Genomic DNA, 26,119 nt, shown 5'->3' with positions numbered 1-26,119 from the left:
CCACGTGGTGGCCCCTGGCAGTGAGCATCCGCCCTCACTTGGTGGGTTTGGAGCAGGGAGCCTTTGGTTTGTGCCGCTCTCCACTCTGCCTTAGGACCATCTGTTTTCTGGCTTTATTCATGGTTCCCCCAGCTAGAGGATGCCAGATGCAGGGCTGGGCCCCGGGGACAACTGGGACTCTGGTATTTCTGTAGTAACGTCAGGAAAGTGAGGGTCTGCTTTGCCGAGCAGAACTGTGCTGCCTGTCCTGACTTATTTGGGGGCTGGTGTTAAGAAGGAGAGAGGAGAGAGATGCCTGCAGAGGTAGGTCCAGGCTTAGTTCTGCTGTTCCATCTGTTCTAGAGACAGCCATGTGCGATGAGGACAGGACGGTGGGGGAGCAGGAGGAATGGCGCTCCCTGCTTGAGTCCTTGGTGAGCCCACCGTGCTGGGCATTGGACATGTATTTAAAAATGGAAACGGAATGTGCTTCTAGGGTGTGGCTGTGCCATCCGTGTATAGATGAGAAGGCAGCAGCTCACAGATTTGAAGTGACAAGCCCTCAGTCACTTAGCCTGTGAGCAGAGGGGCTGATTGGGAGCCTGCTTGTCTGGCCCCCGAGCGGAGCTCCCGTCCCTCTCACACATGGAGAGTTGTTAGGTTGAGCTGTAGGTATTTGACGATATTCAACCACTTCGACCTACAGAGGTGGCAGTGGCATATGGTTCAGTCTAATAATTCACACATCCTCCTCCCCTACCCAGCCACCCTGTCACCCCATCAGACTGCATAGCTTGCCCACCTTCCTGTTGTCGGTGTCCCCTCTTCCTTGTCCCAACTTCCTGCTGCCGTTTGGAAGCTTGGACCCCCAGGGCCCTTTCTCCAGCAGGCACCCCCACACGCCAGAACCCTGGCTCCAGCCTTGCCCTCAGCAGTCCCTGTTCTAGCCCCTCAGAACCACACGGGGCCGAGAGATTGTCCCCATGCAGAGAACACAAGTCCCACCTCGGGTTGGTGCTAACCAGAAGCACCTGCAGAGATGTGGACAGCTTTATCAAGGTATAATTTGCATACCATGAAATGCACCCATTCTAAGTATACAGTTTAGTGATTTTTTTCCGTCAACGTACAGTTGTGCAACCGTCGCCACAGGCCAGTTTTAGAACACTGTGGAGAAGCAGCTTTTAAACTGTGATGGGTGAGTGCTGTGCCCCCGGTCCCCGGCATCATGGAGAATCAGTGCACATCAATGGGGGAGGCTCTGGCCCCGGCTCTGGTGGAGAAATTGGAAAGATGAAGTGGAGAGCCCTGGGAAGGTGAAGGACGAGAATCCTGCCCACTGCCACAGGCTCCGAGGGCCCCTGTGGGGGGGGGGGTAGTGAGCCTCACTCGCAGTCAAGGCTGGTGGGAAGAGAGCTGGGCGCACGCATGGGTGGGTTTTGACAGGAGTCCCGGGGGGCTCCGAGAGCGGAGGAGGTTGGCAGGGGAGGTGCACCAGCAAGAAGACACAGACATGAGTGCCAGAGACATATTTATGGATGGTTTTTTCTGTGTCAAATTTTAAAATAAACGGGTAAAGTGTTTTGGGTTTCTTTTAAAATAAAGGACAAAGTTGGTTTCTTTTGTGTGTGGTTGCCTAAAAGTAGTGGTGGGGGGGCGGCTTTTTAAACGAATTCTGCTACGCACCTCAGGAGCATGCCTGTGCTCTTTTTAGCTGATGTTGACGCTATGCTGTTATTTATAACGTTTCAGTTTGGGGTTATTTTTTGGTTTTGGCAAATGCACCTCAGTAGAGCCAGGTGCCAGGGGCAGGACTGATCCCAGCGGAACATCTAATCCAAAACAACACTAAATGATCCCAAGACACCAAGCATTTGTCCCCCTTCCTCTGACCTAAAAAAAGGGAGATGTCACAACTCATGCTATTAGGAGATTTTACTCTATGTCTAATTAACATCCTGCACCCCTTGGGCTCTTTTTTTCTGCCCTGAGTGGGATTCAAGGACAGCTTAATGGATATAAGAAAGCACTTAATATACTTTAAAAATCTCTCCTCAATATCTGCCCTCTTGGCCCCAAACCCCCATTCTCTTACTTCCTGTTTGTACCTCCGATCATCTCTCTTGATTTCTTCTCTGATCCTGCGTGGTTTTGCAACTATCTCCCTGGATACCTGTCCCTGGGAAAGCATCTGTCTAGTGCCTCGTTACTAAAGACCCTGCTTCTTGGAGCCCAGCGTGGTGTCCTGCAGAACTCTGCTCGAACCCTCGCTCTTGTGAATACAATGGCTCGCAGCAGCCTTCCCCAGTAGCTGGGCCGTGCGCAGACTCACGGGACTGGGTGTTGCAGGGGATCCTTTGTCTTGTTTCCAGGTGTCCAAATCTTAGCCTTCTCTCTTTCCCCACACCCATTCATTCCTCAGACAGGTGCCTTGGCTCTACTTGCAAAACATCTGAGCTCTTCTCTCCTGCCCTGCTGCCACACCACCCTCCTTTTCCTGACTGGTAGAGTGGCCTTCTAACTAATTAGATTATGTCTCTTGTCTCCTGGTGCTGGGGTCTGTGCACCAGTTGTTCCCTCTGCCAGGAACACTTTCCCAGATCCTCCCAAGACAGGTCCTTCCAGTCTTTACTCAAATGCCACCTACCAAGTGCAGCCCATCCTGGCCTCCCTGTTGCTACTGTAGCCCTCCCTCCCCCTCAGGACGCCCAGCCCTCTCATCCCGCCCTGCTGTCTGTTTTTCACAGCATTCATCACCCTCCAATACACTCTATCATTTCCTTTTTTTTAAATGTCTGTTTCATTGCTTGTTTTTCCCCCTCTAGGATGTAATCTATTATGAGGGTGGGAATCTTTGAGGGTTTTTCGTTGTTACTGCCAGTGTATCCTAAGTGTCCAGAGCAGTGTCTGACACATAGTAGGTGCTCAGTAAATATCGAGCCTAAGTGCTGGAGGCCCACTTCATCTGCTTCCCCCTCCTCTCCCCACTTCCCTCTTCCCTCAAGCCAGTGCTCCTGCAGATGTTAGCCACATGCTCTTACAGATACAGCAGTCAAGTGTCAGCGCTCAGGGTCAAGTGAGAGCCAGTCTCTGCCCAGCACCATGTGTGTGGCTGCCCTAGGCCGACAATGATGCACTGAAAACTGCCTGCACCCCCATGTTGCAAGCTGTGCTCCCATTAAACATATTTATATGGTTTATCGAAAAGTGTATTCTGCACGAAGACCATGAGATCATGATGTCTGCTGCATCTGTAAAATGAGGGAAGGCGCTGGCCGAACGAGACCAGCTCCCCAGTCCCATCAGGCTCTGGTTTCTCAGCAGCCAGACCTGTCACTGTGCCCCCCCCCCCCGCCACACACACACACACACAAAACTGCCTAGGTTTGTCTGACAGGAAGCCAGGGTGTTAGCAAATTAATTTCTGTGATGAATCATAGAACAGTCATGCTGGAAGAGAGCATTGTTTCTTCTTCCAAGGCTTGTATCCAAGTGCAGTGGTGGTTTTCAGACTTGTGAATGCTGATTGCTCCTAAGCTGTTTAGAATGGGAAGTGGGAACCATATAGGTGCAGAAACCCGGCCCAGAGAGGGGAGGGAACTCATCCAGAGGCACACAGCACGGTGGTCCCATAGGTAAGAGGTATATTTATCACAGTAAGTTACACAGATGGTCACATATGAGAACAATCAATCACTGGTCCCAAGCAGGAGGACGGGCCACCGTCATTTTTCTGCCTGCTGTTTCTTGAGTTCTTAATGCCAGGTGGGATTCCCGGGTCCATGGAGGGGCCCCATGTTGGCTCCCTGCAGGTCCTGTCTCTGAGTACACCTGGAACCTTTGGGGACAGCCTTGGAGATTCCACTAGTTGCTATTCAGTGATCTGGTCCTTGTCTTCAGCTTCTCTCAGAGCAGTTACAGAAGGGGCCTCCAGGGACAGAGAAGGCACCTTGAGGAGCTGGAGCCTCTGTGCCCACAGGTGCCGTGGACGTCCTTCCTTCACAGCTCATGCGGGTGGTCTGCTGCCGCTCTGGCTGGAGAACCCGAGGCCAGTTTCTGATCCTCCCAAATAGAGGACAGGAACCCCCTTGTGTCCTTCCTCCTCTGAGTAGCACCCGCGGGCTAGAGGCTCGCCGAGCAGCTTACCCAAGCCCTCCTCCAGTTACAGCTGTCAGATGCCCGCTGTGGAGACAAGTAGGCTGTCTCTGTAAGTAGCCCGCAGTCTGCGTTGTGCCAGGAGAGGGGGAAGACCGTGTCCGTGACAAGTCTGTTCCAGGGTGAGAAGCGGTGTGAGCGTGCTTCCCACAGAGTGCAAGGTGGATAGTGAGTACTGCCTGGGCAGGTCAGGAAGGCTTCCTGGAGGCGGAGATGTGTGGCAGCGCCTCGGAGAACTCTGGACAGAGCAGTAGAGGGAGAGCGTCCTGAGTGGGACAGGCTCAGAGAAGTGGAGATGTGCTGGCAGGCCCGTGCAGAGCGGCAGGGAGGAAGTCTTCTGTCACGGCTGAAGTTTATGTTTCAAAGGCCGGAGGGAAACGGAGCTCCTGAAGCTCCTTGGAATTTAATATTTAACCCTCTCAGTGTTTACTTGCTCTCCTGTCAAGGGCGTCCTTGAAGTGCTTTTTGGATCCCATGGAAACTTCCCTCATGGTGCACGGCTCTGGATTTTGATGACTAACAGGAACCTCTGAGGGTCCATGCACCCGAGGGCTTGCTGGCCGACCTCCATCCCCGGCACCTGGGAGGAGGGCTCTGAGTCTGGTTTGTTAGGAACAATCTTCTTGCCACTGAGATTCTCTTCCCTTCCCAGTGTCCTGCTGGCCAAGTGACCTAGATGGTGGGTCAGGGGCCTGCCACTAGGGTTAATGAGCGATTCTTGTGTTCTTTTTCCCAACCATAACCTGTTTTTTTTTTTCTTTTCTCCTGAATTCTTACCCTCTGTGTGTGTATATATTAAAAAAAAATTTTTTATTTGCAAAAACCTTAGGTCCTTTAAATGAAGAGGGAAGAAGTAAGTTAATAAAAACTATTCTTGCAGGCATTTCCTTGAGGAGGGAGCAGGTTCCGAAAGGCACCCAAATGCTGTTTTAAATGGTGTGGCTTGCGGCCTGCTCCTTTTCTTCTGTGCTGCCTCCTGGATTCAGAAATGAGTTCTCCGGTCCATCTAGAGCACGGGGGGTTGCTGGGCACTTGAGCTGAGAGCCAGCTCTTTGCTCTTCTAGGAACGTGAAAAGCTTGGTTAACGGCAGGCGCAGGCGAGCGTCAGAGCACAGCCAAAGGCTGGTGTCCCGGGCAGCCTGGGGATCTGCCTGGATACCGGACTGTGTTTATCGCCTCTTAGCAATGGGCTGCACACGGAGAGAACGCGCCATGGCTTCCAGCGGGACTGCTCTCTGTGGCCCTGGCCGTCCGAGGAGGAGGGACGAGCTGTTATTTGTCAAAGGTCTTTATGTTCAGTGATCATATCTGGGCTTTGCGTTTTCTGCCTGGTGCTTGGGAGGGCCCCTTTCTCAGATCGCCTCCTGCCTCTGCCTCCCCTCCAGCCAGTGCTGACTCTGGGTCGCAGGCTGAATTCTTGTGGTTGATGCTCCTTTTCTGATCTCCAGTTGTTTGGTGCTGGGAAGTGAAATAGCTCTCAGCCTCTGTGGCCTGGGCAGGCTGATGGGAGTTGTTTCTGGTCGTAACGCTGTCTGAGGGGCTTGACGTGCCTGTTTGAAGTTGCTCCGCGTGACCTGGGAGCCTCTGTCTTGCGTCATCTGGGCGCCTCTGTCTTGCGTCATCTGGGCAGAGGCTTCTCGTTACCCACACACGGTGGTGCTGGGGATACTTGGGGGTAGGGACAGACTTGGTGTGGGTGATGGAGAGACAGTGCGATACGGGGGCCACCGGTCAGGATGCACTGTGGAGTCCCCTGCACCATTTCACACAGAAGTGCGACTCAGTGCCTGCAAAGGTCACATGTGCTCAACGTTTGTTGAATGACTAGTTAAACCAATTGGGGCTTGCCTGGTGGAGTTCACACGTGTAGTGTTCTGGGTGTAAGAAATCTAGGTGAGGGTTTCACAGGAGTTGTTCTCCAGGCTGTGAGGTGGTGTGTAGAGGTGCCTGCCTCTTACCCCATGGCCTGGGACAGGTGTTATGGAGGGTCCCCACGTGCCCATCCACAAGGAATTACTGTCCACGCTGTTCCTTGTGGAACCCAAGGTAACTGTTAAATTAACAACAGCTCTTAGTCTAAGCAGAGCTCCCAGGAAGGCCTCCAGAGCTGTGCCCGGGTGGGTGAGTCTTGAGATGTCATTATACATTGAGGAGGAACAGGGTCATGTTCAGTGTAATGTTACTTTCACATCAGTGAGACAGCCCCATCCTTATAAAATGACCAGTTTTTAAGAAATCGGGGAAAGGACAGTTAGTCATTAACTCCAGCATGTAAGTCAGAGGAGAGCAGAATGTAGAGTTATTAATAAAGAAAAAAAATATATATATATATATATCTCCACCCCAAAAAGAAAGGAAACCGAAACTGTTCTCTTTGTTCATCTACCGGGGACTTGTTGCTAAGAGTTACCGTCAGTCACTCCGTCAGCAGACACTGGTGAAACGCCTGCACTGTGGCACTGGGATCAGAAGCTAAACAGGAGAGCCCTGCTCTGAAGGGACATGTGCACAAATAATGGCAGTGTCGGGGCGGGGGGGGACGAGTGCGGGGAGAGCAGGTGGTGACCAAATCTCGGCTCTGTGGCTCAGCCTGTCTGAGCCTCTTCTTGTGTGTGAAACGGAGATAATACCGTCCTTTGGGGATTGCTTTGAGGATTAAGTCCAGTGATAGCATGTTACATGAAAGTGCAGTCGTGGCCTGTAGGCGCGAAGGGCACGTGGGGAGGGCAGAGCTAACTCGAATGGGTCAGTCCTTCCGGGTGGTGAGGGTTCAACCCGCAGCCTGGCTGGTGACTCACGGGCCCTGGGCCTCCGGTTGTGGGAGCCGCGTTAGCCAGACGGAGAAGTCAGGGTCCCTGCTTGCCTCTGACCCCCGTCTCTGCGGGTGAATCCCTGTGCCATCCACCCTCAGTAAGGCAGAGTGTGTGCAGTTTGGAGCAGAACGGGCTGCCTCTCGGAAAGGCTGTTTGCCTTCCTTTGCCCAAATCTCTGCCTTTATACCTAAGTGATCACTTGTAGACAACACAATTTATTTTCCATATCCAGAGAATGTGTGAACATTCAAATGACTGCATCTTAGAGAATCAAAGAATAGAACCAAAAGGACCTGAGAGATTATGAACCAGGCATGGAAGACAGGTTTTGTTTCATGTGCCAACTTTCACTGATGGGCAGTGGCTGTACGTACAGTGCTGGGTTCAGGAGGTTTCTGAGGCCTTGTTCCAGGCTCAGTAAGAAAGCGTAATTGACTAGCCGTGTCTGCCACGGACATGAGATTAGAAAGTCAGGGAATTTTCCAACCCTGATCTGATTCAGCCTCCACGTTTTAGAGCTTGGTGTACTTTACTTGTCCCACTGCACTTCATCCCCAAGCCCACCTTTATCACACGTGCATATCAGATAGTTTCCCTTCTGTTTTGGAAGCCGATTGCGGCAAACATCTGTAGCTTTACATGTAGCTCAGAGCAGCGTATATGCAGTCAATTTGTGCTGAGAAAGGCTGGAGTGAGTTTCTCTTTGCCAAGACTCTACGAAGCAGATAGTAAGTAAATAAGGTCTTTCGTAGACTCAGCCGTTAGCTCAGGCTGTTGTGGGATTCCCCCTGGGGTTGTGGGTAGATGCAAAGGATGTGTGATGTGCTCGACCCTCCTACTACCCATTGGTTGCTTGTGACTCACCAGGTACAGAAAACCATGTTGCTTCATACCCCGCCGCCCATTTCTCACTCTGAATACCCACTTAATAAACTCAACACAAAGCACTTACAATTTGACACACACCATGTGCTGTTCTCTTTTGTCTAGGCCTTTGCACACACTCTTCCCTGTCCCTGAAAAGCCCCCAAGTCTCTCCTCACCCTTGGGTCTCAGCTCCAAAGTCATTTCCTTTAGGAAGCCTTGCCTTATCCGTACTGCACACTCGAGGCCCTTCCTCTGGGTTCCCGTAGCATGTAATCAGCTTCTTTAAATTGCTGGTTTTCTAGGTCTGAGCTCCGAGGGCCCTGTTGCTTATGGTTATGTTCTCTGCGAGCACCCAGCACATGGTCGGTGCTCGGGAGGGAGTTGTCTGTAGGTTTGTTTCTTCTTTGCCAGCTCAACTGTGTTCCTGTGCCAGTCTTGCTGGCAGGGACCCAGTAGAGAGTCTTCTGGTGTGTTTTGAAACTATTCAAAACCCACAATCTGGTAGATTCTTGAAAATAGCAGTAGTTCTTCTTACTGCTGAAATCCTGGGAGGAATTGGGCGTCGGCTTCCCACGAGAAATGAGGGAACTTCTGCTTTTCTCTCTCTCTCTCTCTTTTTTTAAGTTTCCTCGGAATCTGTGTACAGGTAAAGGTCACAGGACACATTTGTTGTAATACAGCAAATGTCCTTATTCACGTAGCTTGGTGTGAGCACAGCCCTGCTTCACGTGAATGAGAGTAGAGGTGAATTTCCTAGTGCCCTGTTCATCGTGAGGAAATCTAAGCAATTTTTTTCTGAACATTTTTCTAAAATTAATTTTCTACTTTTGAAGTGTTTTCCTCTCCTCTCTGTTACAAAACTTAGAAAACTGGAATTCCATCCTTTTCCAGCAGTGCTCTGGGTCAGGCTTAGTTTTTTCTTGATGTCTGATGGGTGTGAGTGAATGAATGAATGAATGACCCAGGGTCGTCGTTGTGCGTAACTGCGGGATGCGGAGCGGGCAGAGAGCCCTTTGTTCTTTCCCTGAGCAGCCTCAGACTGCAGCTCTGAGCCCTTGGGTATGTGTGCGGGGTTTCTGGTATCTTCTTTGCTATCAGAGAACCGGCCTGGGCTCTTGCTACTCACACTGGGCCTGTCTGGTGCTCCTTCCCGCTTTTAACTTGCCGTTTTTTCCTGCTGTGGGCTGAGGGAGTGCATCGTCAAGGCTGTTTAAGTTCTCTTGAGGATGATATAATTAGGTCCTCTGGGGCCTTTGCTGTATGTTCTCTGTGAACTCTGACTTCTGTTTGGGCTGATTTGAGGCTCCTAAAACGCTTTCTTCCCGTGTCGGCTGGGCTGGTTGCAGCACCAGGTACATGACCGACAGAAGGTGAATCACTTTATGAAAAGGAACTGATGGCATCTAGAAGGGGTCTGTCCCTGTTCTGTCCACCAAAGGGCCTACAAGGAGCCTTTGCCAGTCATCTGGGGACTGACTGCGAAGGGACAGAGGTGAGGACAGGCACGTGGGCTGGACGGGAACACTGTGGCCACGGGGAGATTTTGGTGAGACTCATTGGAGGATTTTAATACTCAGATGGGCATTTGCTTTCTATCAGAACTAAAATTGTGACTGATCATCACTCCAGCCTTAATACAGGAGTGAGTCATTGCAGGGATATATGTGTTTATGTCTAAGGATTAGAGCCTCTTAGGCCAAATAAAAGGCCTCAAGTGAAAAAAAAACCCATAAAAATCTTTTGAGAATTGTTCCATTTCAGACATTGAGGAAGTTCTCCACTTATTAGCAAAGAGAAGGTTTGATCTTCGTGGGTTGATTCTTATTGTTGTGAGTGTGGAATATGAATGCTCTGCAAGGACCCTGTGTCCTGCCCGCCCACCCATCCTGCCCACCTTCAGACTGGGAAGTGGGAAGGGGGACGCCAGCCCTGAGACTCGACCATAATAATGTCGTCTCAGGAAAAGCTGCTTTTAGCCGAGAGGTATTAGGACGAGGTCACATGTTACTCCATACACGCCTTACACCCGAGGACCCAAAATGAACCCCAGCGCTAGTTCTTGGGGCACAAGTTTGGTTTTCTTCATCCCAGGGGTCGTTGGTGATGCTGTGGGCCATTTTAGCACCACGTGAGCAGGTGTTGGTAAGTCTTCCAGGGAAACAGTGCTTCTTCTGGCATGTCCCTTCTTCTCCAAATAGAAAAGGGTGTGTGAGAAAGGCAGAAAACCATAGAGCTTTTCACCTGAAAGGCGCCCTGCACATCCCCCGGGCCAGCTGCCTCCACTTCACAGATGTGGAGCCTGAGGCTGGAAAGAAGTACAGCTTGTCCGGGTCACAGGCTTCCTGGTGACCAGGCCAGGTCTTTAGGCCCCTTATCCTGACTCTATTTAAGTGATTAATAAACAGGTGAAGAGGCATTTGGCCTCAAGCATAAAGAAAGACACAATGCAAAATGATGAAATAGGACTTTTTGGCCTAACTGGCAACACTGAGACAGAGCAGTGAGACCGCGTTGGTCTGGGTGTGGGGAGGTGGGGTGCATTGTGTACTGGTTGTGAGAGAGTAAAGTGGCAGAGCTGTTCTGCAGGGCAGTTTGGAGGTAGGAGAGGCTTAAAAGATGAGTTTATCCTAAAGCAGGAAGTGAGGGTGTGCATAAAGAATTAGCTCACAGGATGTTCTCTGTAGCATCATTTACAGTAAAATATCAAAAAAATCAAATCTCTGGAAAGGGATGGATTGAATTCGTTTGTAGCCTTTGTAAAAAGTAAGTCTGAGACCATCAAAAACAATGTGTGTGTAGTGTCTGGGACTTGCTTTATTTTGGATGCTCCAGCCAGACATTGAAACTGAGAAATGAAGAGGACGGGAGGGAGATGGACTAGCTGTGAAAATGTTGATAGTGTAAAGCCAGTGATAAGTGTAGGGGCCCACGTTACTCTTCTCCCTTATTTGTTTGAGATTTTGTACGATGGAAGGACAGGGCTGGGTACAGTCTTATCTCAGAGTCTACTGAGTATTTCCTGTGGGGACTGTTCTCTTCCATGGTACCCTGCCTACCACAAACACTGAAAAGCGATGCTGATGTTCATCAGTTATTATGGAAGGATTGTTTCTTACAACAGATTTGAATGGAAAAGGGCCACAAAAAATTATGTACAGAATTCTCATTGGGTTTAAAAAATAAACAAACCCATGTGTAGAAAACAAGTGGAGTGTGTACACCTTGAGTGGATACGAGTGGGTAGAGTGATTTTTTTTTAGTTTATCTGATTTTTTTTTCCCCTTCCAGCAGATGCATATCACTGGTAAAATTTTATAAACAGTTGAGCTTAATGAAATATGTTGCTCTTTTGATTTAGGGAAGAGTATGGAGGAGATTAAGAAGGTGCTGCTGCTGGTTCTGGGCTGTGCTGTCCAGGTAGGGGTTGGCGGGGGGACAGAGAGGGCTGCTCTTGTGTTTGGATTGGTGGGGATAAAGCACCCCCTTAGGTGAGGAAGGAGTGAAACTGCTTTCAGCCCAAGATAATGGAAGGTTGCTGGGTCCCTGCAAGGGAAGGGACAAACACTGTCTTAAGTGACAACCATTTCTAGCACGAGGGCCCATTAGGCAGGAGGCCAGGTGGGGATCCCTGGGGCCAGTGCCATTTAGCCAGTTGTCCCCAGTATAAGAACATCTTGAGCAAGGATCAGCCAACTGCCCGTGAGCCAGATTTGACCTGCCAACTATTTTTGTAAATAAAGTTTTATGGGAACATGGCTGCGCTCATTCCTTTACGTATTACCTGTGGCTGCTTTCACAGTACAGCAGCGGAGCTCAGACGATGACCTGCCCAGTCTAAGTTTTTTTTTTTTTTTTTTTTTTTTTACCACCTGGCCTGTTACAGGTGAGGTTTGGTATCCGCTGGCCTAAACCAGGTGTTCCTGATTTTCAGTTGCTTAAGAATCCCCTGGAGAGCTTGCCTGTGTCCCACACCCAGTGTTTTTAAAAATAAGCACCCCTTCCACTAGCCAGGTGATTCAGATATAGGTGGTCTGAGCCACTTCTAGAGAAACTTGAGCATAAGGGGCTGGTAGAAGGGCAGAGCATCCTTGGTTATAAAAGAAAAAGCCAGGGATTGGGTGGGTGGTTCCTTTTGAAACTGTATTCCTATGGCTCTGGTGGCCCCAAGTTGCCCTCGTTATAAAATGCTTTCATTAACATTTGTAACCCTCCACAGTGTGAGAGGAAAGAGGAATTTATCGAAAGAATCAAACAGCTGGACATTGAGACCCAAGCTGGGATCGTGGCCCATATACAGGAGGTAGGTGTGTGGCTTTGTGGGGCTCAGCTGTGGACAGTTGCTCCCGTGGCACCCAGGAGGCAGGCTCTCTCCACCAGTGAAAAGTCTGAAGAATACATCCCCCATTAATGAGTTTGCTAATTTTAGGTTTCAGACATCACAGACAAATTGATTCTATTTAGAAAGGTAGCTGTCAGCAAGCTAAAATAAAATGGGGGTTAAATAAAAATTACAAAAAACCCACCTCAATCAAGTCTTCTTTTGCCTCTTCTTCTTGCCTAATATGGACTCAGACTATTTTTAAGAGCTGTCAAGTGGTTTAGGCTCAGAATTTGATTTACAGTCCCTGAAAATGTATTCTGGCAAATGTCACCCTGCTTCAAATGGTTGATCTTTGTAGAGAAGATTCTCAGCTTCCGTCAGTGACATGGCAGAGGAACAGCCACCACCCCTTGGGAAGAGCCCCAGAAGGGCTGTCTCCGGAGGCTCAGCCCCCCCTGGCTGGGATCGGGACCTTGACCTTGGCGGAGGCGGTAGCAACTGAGAAGACGGTTCCCCTAGAAACCAAGCACTCACCTGAAAGTTAGTTCCCTGAACTCCACCCCACTCTTCAAAAGAAGAAGTGCTTTATGTTTTAATATCTCAGGAGACATGGTTCAGCCTTCTGTCTAATGGACAGATGAGATACATGCCTGGAAAAGACACGAGCAGGATGACGTAGGAGCAGGTGTGTAACTGGCGGAGGCAGCTGAGCCCGAGCTGCCCACACCAGTGCCGGGGACAGGCTGCACTGGGCTGAGGGGCTTCCTTTCACCGCCGGCCAGGGCGCTGTGGGTGGTGAGTTCTGAGTCAGGATTTGAAGCAAGAGACAGGTGAGGCTTGTTGTGGGTAGGGGGTCCAGCAAAGCCGGCATCAGGGGAACAGTCAGTATGGTAGGAAATATTCTCAACCATTTGTGTCAGTGACCTTTTAGCCTAGGAACTATTCTGCCTTTTAATTTTCCTTGTGTGTCTGTTTTGAAAGTGTATCTGGGGACTGGGTCCTTTTGAGACTAGCCAGGTCTTTGCCACTTACTCTTTCCTGCTCAGCCAGTAGGATATTAAAAAAAAAAAAAAAAAAAAAAAGTATACAGCAAGAAAAGGGTCCTCGCATGATTATCAAATTAAGTGGCTGGCCATGGAGACGAGGCCTCAGAATTAGTGGGTGCTTCTTAAACATTCAGGTGCCCAGGCCCACAGGAGACCCACTGAGTCAGAGTCAGGAGGAGAAGCATAAGCCTTCAGTGAAAAGCTCTTTGGGTTCCTGGTGTGCGGCTGTGGCTGCACCTGGAACCCCTTTTACAGAGGCCTTTCCCAGGCAGTGGTATGGAGCAGGCCTGGAACCCAGCCTCCCGTTCCCAGTTCCGTGCCTTGAGGGTGCCCTGTACCAGGGGGTGAGATTTCTCCTAACTCTTGAGATTGACTAAATCCCAGCTTTTCCTTTGTAAGATGGAGAGAGGTAAGAAAGTGGGTGTCTTTTGAGAAACTGAAGGGCCTTGGATTGGTTTTTTTTTTTTTTTAAGCTATTCGCTCTCTCCATTTACTGCTTTGAAAAATGTAAGCACTTTTTGTGTGTGCCTCTGTGTGTGCATATCCCTGCTTTCTTTCTGATTTCCCTGCTGGGCCCCGACTTTGCTAATACGCACCTCCCTCAACTGAGAACGTGGGGAATCAGAACAGATCTTCTATCTCCTGTGGCACGTCTTTGGAGGGGGGTGTGGTCAGGTTGAGACGCTCAGAGGGGCCGAGTCATTGAAGAGGCTGCCCAGTGTATACGTAGCTGTGGGCTTCCACTCACACCTGCCAGAAAGGGAGAAACTAGGCAATCTTAGGTGGCCTGTGGGGATGAGTTACAGGCTTACCTGAAAATTGTTTTAGATTATGAAATACTTCGCCCAGAAGTTAGTGTAAGATTGTTATGTACTCAGTATTCCAATGTAAGATTTTTAACATTTGCCGTATTTGGCTTTGATTTTAAGAAATAACATACGTTGAATAACATACATCCTCACCCCTTGTGTCCCTAAGATTTACCTTCTCTATGTTGTAAATCGATGCCTCAGTAAGAATATCTGATGACTGGTTATGTTTGGGGAAATACTGTGTTACAAGGAGTGCTCTCTGGTGTTTAAAAAAGGAATCAGTGTCCTCTTGGAACCACTGTCAAGAGCAGGCGCGGCTTGTCTTAACAGACCTTGGCCGAGGGGAGTTTGCACTTGCTTAAGGAGCCCTCTCCTTGCCACAGGAAATCTGCCAGCGAGGGTGGATAATGTCAGGGGACTGAGTCAGCTGTGCCCGCCCCACCTGGCCACTGAGGGGCGCTCTCAGGGACCCCCGTGGCTACTCCCTGCCCTCCTCTGCAGTACCCGACTCTGTGCCCACAGGTGACCCACAACCAGGAGAACGTGTTTGACCTGCAGTGGTTGGAGCTCCCGGATGTGGCCCCCGAGGAGCTGGAGGCCCTGTCGAGGAACATGGTCTTTCACCTCCGGAGGCTCATCGACGAGCGGGATGAGTGCACGGAGGTGCATGTGCGGGTGATCTTGGCAGGACGGGTCCGGGAGGGATGCGGGCCTGGACTGCCCTCCTCATCCTGACTCTTCATCTCAAGTCTGATGCCCCCTGGCCCTCTCTGTCTGGTTTCTGGTGGAGTCACCTCCCGAGACCCCTGTGGGAAGGTAGAAGTTCATCCAAACTTAGAGCTCAGGGACCCTCCTCATTCACATGCTCCTTTTTGTCCCACTAAATAAATACTTCATCTCCTTTTAAAAACGTACATCCCATTTCTCCTGTTTCCCTCCTGGTTTCTCAGTCTGGCCGACATCTTTTATTGCCTTCTTGTCTTTTCTTAGTTGTGCACGGAATGTGGGCGCAGGTACTGTGCAGGGTGTGGGTGCAGGAGCCCATGGTGCTAGCCTCTCCTTTTCCTCTCCCTGCCTGCCCCCTGCAGCTGATCGTGGACCTTACTCAGGAGCGGGACTACCTCCAGGCGCAGCACCCACCCAGCCCCATCAAGTCCTCCAGCGCCGAGTCCACCCCCAGCCCCACCAGCAGCCTCTCCAGCGAGGACAAGCAGCACCTGGCCGTGGAGCTGGCAGACACGAAGGCCAGGCTGCGCCGTGTCAGGCAGGAGCTGTGAGTCCTCTGCCCGGCCCCGGGCTGTTTGTTCTGCTTTTATGCAGAGACGTGTTTCTAGCATGTGCGGTTCACTCCTGCGTAGCAGTGAACAGGAGATCTGACTTGGGCCCCAGAGTCAGCTGGGCTCTGCTCTGAACGTGGGTTGATTACCTCCCTCCCCCAGCCTGCACAAGGAGGGGTTCTACCAGGTCTTCAGGGCTCCTGACAGTCCACACTCAGGCTGTCTGGGCCTTAAATAGCCATGCACTGGTGTGGTTTTTGGCTTGAGGGAGGATGCTCACCTCATCTGGTGAGCGTGTTCCCCATTTCCTAAGCTGGGAGTGACATTGTGCCCATCATCTGAGGAGCTGCCCACTTCCACCTCCTCACCAGTGAGTGGGCCGTGCGGCCTGGCTGGCAGGGGAATGTTGCAGCTGTGGCCAGGGTCTCCTTACCTCTTTGTAACCTCAGAGGGAAACCTACCTGGTACCCAATGGATGTAGTTTGAGGGTAGGCGTTTAAGACCTTAAAGTGGAAAAGAATTTGACTCAGGGACATTTCTGCCAGCCCCACGTGCCAGTTTCCCTCATCATCCCCAGAGCCCAGTCCTCCTTCCTTTCCCCGCCGGGGTGTCGCTGGTGGTGGGCTGCTCCGGGTGCTTGCCGAGTAGACCCTCTCACCACGCGTCCTCCCAATTGCCCCCAGGGAGGAGAAGACAGAGCAGCTTGTGGACACCAGGCATGAGGTGGATCAGCTGGTGCTAGAACTGCAGAAAGTCAAGCAGGAGGTGAGCAGGAAGCGGTGTGGGTGTGGAGGGGGGTGGGGTGGATTGGGCTCCCCGGTAGCCAGTACCTGTGGCCCAGGGGTTCAGGAATGCAACCCGGGAGCTTTCAGCAAAGGCCACTGTTTTCAAACTCAAGCAACACTGCCTGAGAGCCAGTTGTCCTGAGAACAGCTGTGAGGGTGACAGTTTTTTAGGGACAGCGTTTGGGGACCACATGCAATGGCCTGCACGTGAAGCCCCTGGGCCACCGAGATGGCGTGGGAACGCTGCACTTCAAAGACTCAGCCCTCTCCTCCCTCCCCAGAGGAGTGTCCTAAGCAAGGCTCCTGTCTTTGCCCGTCTCCCAGAACATCCAGCTGGCAGCTGACGCCCGGTCTGCCCGCGCCTATCGCGATGAGCTGGACTCCCTGCGGGAGAAAGCGAACCGCGTGGAGAGGCTGGAGATGGAGCTGGTGCGCTGCCGGGAGAAGCTGCACGATGTGGACTTTTACAAGGCCCGCATGGAGGTGAGCGGGGAACTTCCGGTGGGCGGGGCCCACATGGAGGGGGGCTTCCGGTGGGCGGGGCCCGCGTGGAGGTGGGGCTTCTGGTGGGCGGGGCCCGCATGGAGGTGAGCAGGGAGCTTCCGGTGGGGCGGGGCTGGCAGGACACCTCTCAGGACGCTTCTAAGAGAGCCCTTTCTATGGCTCTGTCCTTGGTGGCTTTGGTGGGAGCAGAGCTGTAACACTTATACAGCTGATGCTTCCTCTGCACCTCAGGCCTCCATCTCTGCTTCTCCATCTCTGCTCCTCCCCTCTCTCGAAGTGTCAGGTGGTCAAGGGAAGGAGTATGGTTGGGTGGTGAAGGGTACTGATTTCTTTCCAGATTTTTCTTTCTCCTGCTTCATGCCGCAGTGATGACTTTCTAGTCACCTGTCGTCTTCTTTCTTAGACTTCTTGCAGTTTCTGTGGCTACATCTGGCCAGGACCAGCATCTTATCTGTAAAATAGAGATAATTGTACTAATTCCTGAGGTTTTTAAGATGAAAGAGGTAAAATACCTAGTAGTGTTTGAGCAACAGCCACAGGAAGCCCTCGGTGCTGGACCCTACACTGATACCCCGGTTATGGTAGGTGGAGGGGAGGCTGTCAGGGCTGAAGCAGGAACAGAGACCAGGGCCCAGGGGTCACTGATGCTTTGACCACTCACCCTGACTGCCTCACATCAGCAGCGGGTTCCTGGACACTCTTTTCTGAGAATTTAGGAATTTTGCCCCATTGCCAATCTTGGGGTTTGGAGGTGGTTTTAATGAGCTGGGGGGGTCAGTTTACCAACACATACTGAGGGGCCTTTTCGATGGTAAGAAATAATCCCAGTGTTGATTCTTGCTGCCTAGGAGGCTTTTGAAGGGACCGAACAGAGGGCTGGGAAGCACAGTGTTGCGTCCTCCCTGCTCAGGGCCTCCTGCCTAGCTGCTGACAGGCGTGCTTGGGGAAGGCTCTCCCGCTGTAGGTGGGCCCTCGGGCCCCTCGGCCCTGCAGAGGCAAGTCAGGGAAGGCTGTGGTCCAGGGCTTGTTAGTTCCTCAGACCTACTCAGGGAGTGTCTGTTCCCAGTGGAATGTTAATGACACAGCACTCACCTTGTCCCCTGCAGAGAAGGCCCCTGGGTGCTGAGAGAGGGTGGGGGTGGGAGACTAGCTCTGGGCTTTGTCCTGGAGGTGGTCCACTGGTTCTGCTGAACTTGAAAGGCATAAATCCCGGCACAGCAGGTTCCAGGATACAGGCACATCCCAGGGCTTCCATGGATGGCTGGAAATGCTGCCGAGAGAATTGGGGACAGTCAAGCACAGATTTTCCCCAACTGCTGCCTCAGCGGCCCCTCCAGCCCCTCCTGCACTTGGGGACCACAAAAGCATGGCTCCCATGTCTCACCCCGACACCATCCATGGAGGTTGCAGTCTGTTTTCATTCCTGGCCAAGTCCTATACCAGATCCAGACACAAATGACTCGCTCTCTGCATTCAGGGTGCTTCCTGACTTGTAGAGGTGTTTCACCTGGAAACTGCTTTTCCATGTTTTCAAATATCATGCCTCTGTGTGGTAACAGTGGTATTTTCATGTTGATAAGTAATTTTCTTAGTGAAGTTACCATGAAGCTACTAATGCCTTAAATTTTGCATTCATATTGTTAATCACGAGAGAAAGTCCTGTAGCGTCCATCTATGCGGATGTTTCCTTGGGGCAGGCACACGTGACACACGTGGGTCTGCACATGCTTTGTTGCCGAGGCTGGCTAGTGAGTCCAGGCCACTAGAGAGAGGATGACCCTGCTCTTCTCAGATGCCCGTGATGTCAGGGCTCAGAGATCAGTGGCGAGAAGGAGCACGTGTCCTTGTCCCTCCTAGGACTGGTGTAGGTACAATGGCCTTGCGAGCCACCTGCAGACCTGCCATCCACCCTGCATGGCCCAGGGCCTCATGTGGACCTGGAGCCTTGAGGGCGGGGCCTGCTTGACACACACATGGCACTTGGTCATCACTACATAAGTTAAGTAAAAAGTCATCGCTCAGTAATGAAAAGACTTGCTGTCTGGAGAGAAGAACGGGGAAGAAGCATGAGTTTTTGTCTCCTTCGGAACAAGACAGTGTTAGCTGTGATGGGCAGTGGGACAGAGAGAGGGGTGTGATCATGAGCTAGCTCCCACGCACAGACAGCCACCGTTCAGGGGCGCTCCTCTGGGTTTAGGGGGGAGCAACCCTCCCTCAGAGCCCGTCCAGTCTCACCGTCGAGAAACAGCTGCACATCACGAAAGGGAGAGTGTGTCAGGGCCAAGTGGGAGGAAAGATAAAGGATGAGGGTTCAGGGCGAGGGCAAGGTTAATTTTGGTTAGAATAACATGGAACACAAATTTCCATGTTTTGTTTTTAAACTCCTGGTGGTGTTTATGTGGGTCCCAGTCCAGCTTACATAAGGATTAAGATTCAAGGAGAGGAGCGCAGTGTGGGGATCCCTAGGCACAGCGGGCCATGTTGGGTGGGGCATGGGGTGGTCCTCGAGGTCCCTTTGTAAACAGTTGTCACACCTCGCTGCTATCAGGGCACGGGGGTGCTGTCCAGAGGGCGTGGGAGGGGAGACTGCCTGGGAGATTCCTGCTGTCCTGTGTTTTGTTAATTGGCTGAAATTCCCAGTGGTGAGGATAGAGGCATAGGTCCGTGTGCGTCCTGAGCAGGGTGAAGACAAGGTGGGCCTGTCTCCACTCCTCTGAGGTTTATAGCTTCCTGGTCTGTGCTGACTCGGAAATAAACAGAAGTCTGAGAGGTGGAGACCTAGCAGGGTACAGTCTTAGCTGCCACATCAACCTGCTGGGTGTTGGGCAAGTCTTGTCCCTTCTGTAAAAGGAGAAGTGGTCTGGGCATCTCCGAGACCCTGGTGCCCCAGTGAGCTTATCCTAGCAAGCCCCTCTCCACAGAGATGGGGGTCCCTGGAGCCAGTCCCTGCAGGGATTGCTGGTTTGTTGGTGAGGCATTTGGGAGCTGGGTTAATGATCAGCTCACACATGTCACACCCTTAAGACATCCCTGGTGTTGCCCAGGTTCAGGAGGGGAGATGGGCTGTGGGTTTGGTCTGCCCTGCCCATCCCGGCCTGGGAGATGGGGCCCTGTCTCCACTCACCCTCTGCCCAGGCCCCTCTGACCCCAGGCAGAGTCACTCACCTGCGCTCTGGGGTTCCAGCAGATTTCCTCACCAGGATGCAGCTTCTGGAGTCAGAAACTACATCTCCATCATCTTGGGGTGGGGGTGATGCTCAAGATACATTTGTTGATTTGACTCTCATCCTTAGGATCCCCAAGATGCTCCCATCTTTAATTAAACAAAATCAAACCCTTCCCACTTTCCCCCGTCCCTCACCAGCCACTCGGGTCCCTCTCCAAGCCTGTTGGAAAGGAGAGAATACGGCTGTGTCCTTCATGGCCTCACCTTCTACCCCCGGCCCTCCTGTTTCACGTAGCCGATCTGCCTCCACCTCCACTCACCTGAAACCACGCTTAAGAATCAGGGTCCATGGTGCTGGTGCCAAGCCCAGTAGGCACTTCCCAGCCTCCCTTGCCTGCCCTCTCTGTGGCCTCGGACACCACCGCCCTCCTCTCCTCACTCACCTGGCTTTCCCGAGTCTCTCACTTCACCTTCTTGGGCCCAAGCAGGTGGTCACCTTGCTCTGCTCTGTTATCTGGCCTTTCTCCACGATGTCTTCTCTGCCTTCCACCCCCTTCTTTAGCTGACATGCACAGGCTGACAAGTCTCAGATCTTCATCTTTGGGCTGGGTCTCTCCCACCCTCTGGACTTCCGTCTGTCTCATGGTCGGTGTCCCCCTCCTCCCTCAGACCTGCTTGTACCGGGGCCACCATCCACCCACCCAGGTACTTGGGCCAGAGCCTGGTCAGCCTTGATTCCTCTCTCTCTACCCTCCCCCACCCCAGCCCCAGGTGCTTTCCATCCTCCAGAGTCCGTTTTTCCACCTCCCTGCCCGTCCCTGGCCAGGGCAGGTGTTTGGAGAGTGAGTCCCACCACAGTGCCAGCCTTCTCTGTCATTGCACATATTATCCCAGTGCCTGCACAGGAATAATACCATCTTTATTCTAGAACGCCCTCCACAGCCATCTGAAATGGCCGTTCTCCTCTGTCTTTCTCTCACATCCGCCTGTGCTGCTGCCAGAGCGGCCTTTCTAAGAGCTCCTCAGGCACCTCCCCGCTGCTCTTGGGAAAATATCCACATTCCACCTCTGACGCTCACCCACTCTGGTCCCCGTGGAACCTTCTGCTCCAGCCACACTGAGCTCCCTCCAGGTCCCCTGGTGCCCTCTGAGGCCCCCCAGCCCATCCCATCTCCCCGCTACTGCACAGGGCCGGTGAGGAGTGGGTGGGCCAAGCTCTTCAGGCTTGTGCCCCCCAGACAGGCTCATCACGTGGAGTTGTAGAGATACATGTCCCTGCTTCCCACTCACAGTGGGAGCTCCTTAAAGACTGAGTCTGTGCCTTCCTGACCTTGAGTCTGAGTCCTTGGAGCCCAGCACGTTGTCCAGCTCAGACAGTCCAGGGGCAAAATCTGGCCCACCAGCAGTTCTTAAAAGTAAAGTGTTATTGGAACTCAGCTACACCCACCCCTTCACACAGTCCAGGGCTACTTTTGCACTGTGCCAGCAGGGCTGAGCAGTCGTGACTGACAGACTTTGGACCTGAAAAGGCTGAAACATTTACTACCTGGCCCTTTATAGACCCATCGTCTGGCCCACAGTGGGTGAGGTGAGGTTTCTAAATGAGAAGCAGTAACTCCGTTTATGCAGCTTTTCCTTCACACCAGGAACTGTTAGCTCAAACCATATCATCACATTTAAGCCTCAGGATGGCCCTCTGCGGTTGAGCAGCCCCTGTTAGTTTCTCTTATTTTTTCAGATGAGAAAACTGGGGATTAATTGGTAACTTGTCCAGCATCACAGTTAGTGAGGAGGTGGGCCTGGCATTGAAATGCATCTCTGCACCTCCAGGACCCCAGCCTTGCCAAGGAAGAAGGAAATAAAACGGATGGGGTCATGCAGACAAAGGCAGTGCAGGGGAGAGGAGGATAGGGGTGCTTGGCGAGGTGGTGGTGGCAGCCAGGATCTTGGATGCCATGAAGGGCCGAGGGAGCCTGGCCTCTGGCGGTTCATGTCAGCACCTGGACATCAAGGTGTAAGTGGGGAATGTTAAAATGCAGGGAACCAAGATCACCTTGAACAGGGAGACCCGTTCCACTTAGGAGTTTCTGTTTCTTTGCGTTTTCTAATAACTTCTAAGGAAAATGGGTAAAATTCAGTACACAAAGTTAGAGCAGGACAAACCCGATGCTTGGTTTACGGTTCTGTCCACTGCAGTCCCCCAGTCAGACAGTTTAAAAGCAGGTGAGTCGTCTAGGACTGCGGGCAGACTGAGGTTAGCAAGGGGGCGATCTTTACTGGGTGGGAGGTCCGCCCGCCCTGAGTGGCGTGACTCAGGGTCTCCCCCCACCTAAGGGGCTGGCTTTCTGTTGCTCTGCACTCCTTGGGGGTCCATTGGTGCTGCAGTCTGAGCACAGTGTGAAGGAGCTGGTTGTTTCTCTGATTCTACCCCCACCTTCTGGAGTTTGGTGCTTTTGAGGGGTCAGGAGGCACCCCTGGAAACAAGTGTTTGTTGCATGGTGGGTGCTCACTGAACACTGGACTGAACAGTGTCCTACGGGGCATGAAGAGACGGTGATAATGGCTGCTGACCTGCCTCCTGGCCTCAGGCACTGGGCAGGGACTATTCACGTGCGGTATTGCATCTAGCCCCATCCCTGTTTTCGTGCCCAGCACAGGAAGGAGGAATCCACAGTCGAGGGACATGCACTTGCTTCAGGTCCCACGGCTGCTAGTGCACGTGGCAGGCCTGGGATGGGAGCCCGTCAGCCCACGTTCCCAATCACTGCTCCGGTCACCATGTAGACGAGCAGGGGCGGCTCTCCAGCCACTTGGGGACTGGCCGTCAGGCCTGGCCTGTGACTTCCTAAATGTGGCCTCTCAGCTGTTGGCCAGGCCTTTAAATAGCCTTCTGGTTCAGTTGGGGTCAGGTCCATGCCCAGAGGCGAGGAGCTGGGCGTCCCCCTGCGGGCTGAGCCCTTGGTTTGCTGTAGGAGCTTGGGCACAGCGTCTTACAGATGTGCCTTCTCACTTCTGGGTGGTGGGGTATGCAAGGCTGATTGCCTTATTTCTGTTGCCTAGTATGTGGTGGAGGTTGACACCACCAGAAAACTGAGACGTTTTTGAGTAATAGAAATTATCCTATCCCCTGCTGTATTCTGCTCCCGGTCACCCTCATCTGTCCCTGAGTGTTGGAAATCTCCAAGGCCTTCAGGGCCCACTTCCCATATCAGGGCATGATTCAGCTGACAGGTGTTCATTAACACTTCGTATGGCCCACAAGAGCAGACGAGGAATAGTCCTACCCCGAGGAGTTCAGTCTGGGGAAGGAGGACGGTCCCGCTCACCGCTGCCTCACAGTGTGCCCAGGGCACTCTGGGAGCCCAAGTACCTGACTCAGCAGGTGGGACAGAGGGAATCTTTAAGCACTTCTCAGAGGGGGCAACTCAGGCTGGGCTTTGGAGGTTGAGTAGAAGTTGGTCGGGAGGACGAAGGGGTGGCTGTGTGTGGGAGCTCAGGGCTCGAGAGTGTGGTGATACTGGGGAGTGCTGGTGGGCAGTCTTGCTAGAACGCGAGGTGAGAACAGTGGAGACAGTTGCCGGAGAGAGAGGACCAGGTCTTCTTCCTGCTTGAAGCCCCTCTATCTGCTGTGGCTCACACTGTTATTGGTAGTCTGGGCCTCTTACCCACAGGAGCCCCTCAAGGATGGGTTGCAGGCAGCCTGAGGGCAGTGGAGAGGATACAGGTCTGGAGATCTGTGGCCCAAGTTCGAGTCCCAGCTTCACTGCTTGCTGGCTTTGTCCCTTTGGGCTTATTCCTTAGTTTACCCAGATCAGCCTCTTCATCCGTAGGAAGGCACTTCTGCCTCCCCTCAGGGCTGCCATGAAGAGTGAGTGAGGCGGGGACAGGGAGCACCTGGTGCGGGGCCAACCACACACTGGACGTCTTCTCCGGCAGAGAGAGGGTGCCCAGGTGAATCTAGAGTTTTAATGACTAAACCCTTCAAGGCTGCCAGGCTTTGATCAGAACTGTGTTTGCTGACTGGAAGGCATGCAGTTTCCCCTCTACCAAGAGTCTTGGATTCTGGCCCATGAGGGCAGATGACCAAGTGGTGGATGAGCAGGGGCTCCCAATTGTTAGAACCGGCAGGCAGGGCAGGCCCACTGGGAGAGACTGACACAATTCTGGGTGTGCATGTTGGCAAGCTGAAGGCGTTCTGGGGAACCTCAGTGCCCCAAGATGCTGAGTGGAGCTGGAAGGGCTCCAGGAGAGGAGAAATCGAGAAGCCCCTTAACTGGGTGAGGAGGGGAGCAGAGATGAGGTAAAAGAGGTAAACCCCACTGCGTGCTGGACCGTGTGCACGGGAGTGAGAGTCCCGTGGACCCTTGCCCGTGAGGGGCTCTGCAAGGGAACAGCCATCACGTTCCACACCCAGCATGTGCCTGACACACAGGAGGCTGAGGCACTTACTATGGGTTCACATGTGTTTATGACTTAACTGTCTTAAAGACTGACCTGTTTCCAGGAGACTGCTGAGAACTGTTGTTTTTGCAAAAGCATGTATGTAAAATGCTCAGATATGAGCTGTGCATTGAACAAAAGCTTGTCTGAATAGCTATTTTTTTCCAGGACCCATCAGTGGAATGAATGTCGAATTCAGAGGACTAGACTCCGCCCTCGAACCCAGGACAGACTCGTAGCCCCACCCCTTCCTTGTTAAGGAAATGGGGTCTCCGTGAGGTCTCGAGTCTGTCAGTGGAGTCTGCTTGTCCTGCCAGACGAGGCTGTAGCTGCTTTTGCACTGTGGCCGGCAGAAAGTAGACACTGGGGAAGTGTTACTGTCCCAAATTTAAATATTTTCTTGATTCATGGATTTTTTTCCTTTCAGCAGAGAAAGTCGGTTTGGCCCGACCTACTGAAAAAGGCAGAGGTGCTAAATGGTGGAGATAAAACTCCACAGCAGTGGCCTCGTCCCCGGATTGTTTGTTTTTGATTTGGAGGCTGGGAAAGCTGTGGTCTCTGCACCCTGTTGTCATGAACCAGGTGCCCTTATCTGATGGTTCTTGTGCATGTTCTTGCTGCCCAGGAGCTGAGAGAAGATAACATCATTTTAATTGAGACTAAGGCCATGCTGGAGGAACAGCTGACGGCCGCTCGGGCCCGGGGCGATAAAGTTCACGAGCTGGAGAAAGAGAACCTGCAGCTGAAGTCGAAGCTTCACGACCTGGAATTGGTACTGCAAGCTCTTGTCACCACATTCGCTACAGATTGGGGGCAGTTTCACATTTCCGCCGTGCCCTCCTCTGATTTTTTCAGTCACTGGGTTTGGGGCTGCTGCCGACACGGTAACCCGTTGACCGCAGAGAGTAGCGTGCTCAGCTCAGCGGGCTGGACCAGGCTCCGCTTCCCGCCCACAGACGGACAGGGCGGGACCGCTGTGTTCCTTTTCTGTACACGTGGGTGTACTTGTGCACCTTTTGCAAGAAGGGTCTTTGCTGGTGTTTATGGTGTGGGTTGAGCTACAATTTGTAAGTTTCTCTATAGGCTTCTCAAGGCATGTTAGGCCTTCCCTCGAACGACCAAGCCACCGTCACTATGGTACTCACTTTAAAGCCCTGGGCCATAAGTCACTTTGTTGAGACAGTGTTCAGTCAGAGACCTGGGCCTGTCCCTGTCACCAGGCTTGCCAGGGTGAGATATCTTTCCGTGACTGTGATGCTCACAGCTGGGCCCTCTGTTGGACTCACTTCTGTGCAGGGAGCTGAGCAGGTGCCTGGAGTCCTTTCATCCTCAGGGAATGAGGGTGGTGGCATGGGGGCCAGGCCTGTGCAGAGGGGGTCCCCAGCCACATCCTCACAGCTTCCCTCTCCTTACACTAGGATCGGGACACGGATAAGAAGCGAATTGAGGAGCTGCTGGAAGAAAACATGGTCCTCGAGATTGCACAGAAGCAGAGCATGAACGAATCCGCCCACCTCGGCTGGGAGCTGGAGCAGCTGTCCAGGAATGCGGACCTGTCCGACGGTAGGCAGTGCCGGGGGCCTGGGAGCCCTCCTGGCTGCGGCCGCTTCCTCATCCGAGGAGCCGAGCCCTTGGCTCTCAGCCCTTTATGTCAGGCCATCCGTTCACCCCCAGAAAATGGGATTTCCTCCAGTTGCCACTTGGAGCTGTTTTATTGCCGTTCTCCCCAAGGAGGACACGAGGCGTCTGGCAGCCTTGATGTCAGGACATGAAACACAAATTAAGTGTTGCCAGGTTTCCCAGTTCCCATATGGACAGTCCCAGGAGCTTCCAGATTATAGCACACTGACACCCGGAGGACATCGTAGGCCTATCTGTTGATGGTTGAGAGCTCTGGATGGCAGGAGACGTCCCCAGTGGTCACTAATCCCCACTATAAATGTACCCTGGGCAT

General features: G+C 52.4%; 1 protein-coding gene across 6 annotated transcripts in view; it reads left to right on the top strand.

Moving 5' to 3' along the window:
- The window catches only part of CCDC88C (coiled-coil domain containing 88C), a 122,035-nt gene that overhangs the window by 50,981 nt on the left and 44,935 nt on the right, over window positions 1–26,119 (top strand). For all 6 annotated transcript variants that reach the window (XM_031454194.2, XM_064486204.1, XM_064486205.1 and 3 more), the window contains 8 exons: window positions 11,173–11,231; window positions 12,031–12,114; window positions 14,516–14,656; window positions 15,082–15,266; window positions 15,954–16,035; window positions 16,380–16,538; window positions 24,791–24,937; window positions 25,584–25,728. In XM_031454194.2, coding sequence (XP_031310054.1) covers window positions 11,173–11,231; window positions 12,031–12,114; window positions 14,516–14,656; window positions 15,082–15,266; window positions 15,954–16,035; window positions 16,380–16,538; window positions 24,791–24,937; window positions 25,584–25,728 — 1,002 coding nt within the window. The remainder of the gene's footprint in view (window positions 1–11,172; window positions 11,232–12,030; window positions 12,115–14,515; window positions 14,657–15,081; window positions 15,267–15,953; window positions 16,036–16,379; window positions 16,539–24,790; window positions 24,938–25,583; window positions 25,729–26,119) is intronic.

Source organism: Camelus dromedarius, chromosome 5 (assembly GCF_036321535.1).
Source record: "Camelus dromedarius isolate mCamDro1 chromosome 5, mCamDro1.pat, whole genome shotgun sequence".
NCBI lineage: Eukaryota > Metazoa > Chordata > Mammalia > Artiodactyla > Camelidae > Camelus > Camelus dromedarius.
This window is presented reverse-complemented; position numbering and strand designations above follow the sequence as displayed.